Here is a 1,952-nt window from a genome sequence, read left to right as displayed (position 1 = left end):
CAGTCTTTCTGCCTAGTCCCCCATCTTGCCGGATCTCCCCCTTTCCTGTCTTTTTAATGACCCTTTGCTTTCTTCATGGATGATGTTCTTGATGTTATCCCAAAATTCCTCTAATCTTCAGTCATTGGTGTTCAATGCATCAAATCTATTCTTCAGATGGTGTTTACACTCAGGTGGGCTATAATCAAGGTCATATTTTGGCTCTCATGGACTTCTTTTAATTGTCTTCAGCTTCAGCTTGAACTTGCATATGAGCAGTTGATGGTCTGTTCCACAGTGAGCTCCTGGTCTTGTTTTGGCAAAAGATACTGAGCTACTCCATCACCTCTATTCACAGATGTAGTCGATCTGATTCCTATGTATTCCATCTGGCAAATTCCACATGTATAGCTGCCATTTATGTTGTTGGAAAAAGGTATTTGCAACAGGTAAGTTGCTGGTGTTGCATAATTCTATTATGCTATCTCCAGTGTCATTTCTATCACCAGGGCCATATTTTTCAACTACTGGTTATTCTTTGTTTCCAACTTTAGCATTCCAATCACCAGTGATAATCAACACATCTTGATTGCATGTTTGGTCATTTTCAGATTTCAGAAGTTGGGAAAAATTCTTAAATTTTCTAATCTTTGACTTTGGTGATTGGTGCATAAATTTGAGTATTAACTGTAGTATTAACTGGTCTTCCTTGTAGGTGTATGGATATTATTCTATCACTGACAGCATTGTACTTCAGGATAGACTTTGAAATATTCTTTGTGATGATGAATGGCTCACTATTCCTCTTCAATTTGTCATTCCCAGCATAGTAGATCATATGGCTGTCTGATTCAAAATGAATAGATGGATAAAAATGCTCTGGGTTAGGCAGGTGGATTAGCCAATTGGGTGAGTGGGTAGATGAGGAGCATGTAAGTTGGTGACTGGTTGGATGTTTAGTTGGGAGGGAACCTTGACCTGGAAGAGGATGAGTGCCTCTCACGCAGTGGCTCAGGTAGGCCAATGGCTGGAACCAGGCCTGTGGGGAAGGGATGCCCTTGTTGCCCACGTGTCCCACGTTCAGTTATGTTGTTTGCCGCTGGGCCTGGCACCAATGGCCCCGTCTAGCAGCCATCCTTATCCAGGCCCTTTGGGTACATGACCATCAGCTCTGGGACGTTGCTGCCGGGATATGCACAAGCCTGACACAGTGCTGACAGGTAGCCCAGTATTTCATTTCACTGGTCGCCACACACCCAATCCACCTGGTACCCTCCATAGAGCCTTGGGAGTGTTGAACCCACATCCACCAGCACCTGGGTTCCTAGCAGTGGAATCGGGCGTGTCGGCTGGTGCAGCCCGTGCTGTGCTTGTCGGTGGTGGTGGTGATGGTGGTGGTGGTGAACTGGGTGATGGTGCAGAGCCTGCCCCGCGCCCCCGGGACAGCGGACTGGAGTGGCATTTGCTGACTTTTGGAGCCCCAGGCTCTAGGGTTGTCCTCGGTGGCAAAGGGCAGTGTTGCAGCTGCTGGCGCGAAAGTGAGCGTGTGAGTTTGAGGAGGTCCACGGGTTCCACGGCCCCGGAACACCGGTTCTCCAGGAACTTCTGGAAGCCCTGACCACCATGTTTCGTCGGTGGGCATAAGAGAAAGCATTTTGGCAAGCAGGTTAGGCGGCTACGCCAGCGCGAAGCTGGAGGCTGATGTGTGCGCACTACATGAAGGGCAGGGGTAGGAGGCGAGGGAATGAGGGCCGGAAGGGAAAGACCAGATTGGGTATGAGTCAGGAGGAGAGGTAATGCAGGCCAGATTCAGGAATGGCTTAGAGAGAGATGATGGGTTACTTCTCTTTTTTCCACCTCTCTGCCGCTCTTCTTCACAGCTTTATACCACTGCCAACCACCTCCTGAGGAGCTTTGGTGGTGTAGTGCCTAAGGCATTTGACTGCTAGCTTGAAGGCTGGCGGTTCAAACCC

General features: G+C 48.6%; 1 protein-coding gene across 1 annotated transcript in view; it reads right to left on the bottom strand.

Moving 5' to 3' along the window:
• Positions 1 to 876: 876 nt before the first annotated feature.
• FAM120C (family with sequence similarity 120C) overlaps positions 877 to 1,952 on the bottom strand; it is an 8,057-nt gene continuing 6,981 nt past the window's right edge. The window contains 4 exon segments of the mRNA XM_042783404.1: positions 877 to 976; positions 978 to 1,112; positions 1,114 to 1,440; positions 1,442 to 1,691. Of these exon segments, the coding sequence (XP_042639338.1) occupies positions 877 to 976; positions 978 to 1,112; positions 1,114 to 1,440; positions 1,442 to 1,691 (812 nt within the window).

Source organism: Orycteropus afer, unplaced genomic scaffold, assembly GCF_000298275.1.
Source record: "Orycteropus afer afer isolate SDZICR_OR568_19922 unplaced genomic scaffold, OryAfe1.0 scaffold01055, whole genome shotgun sequence".
In the NCBI taxonomy this organism is placed as follows: Eukaryota; Metazoa; Chordata; class Mammalia; order Tubulidentata; family Orycteropodidae; genus Orycteropus; species Orycteropus afer.
The sequence above is the reverse complement of the archived record's forward strand: the minus strand, read 5'-3'. Positions and strand labels throughout refer to the sequence as shown.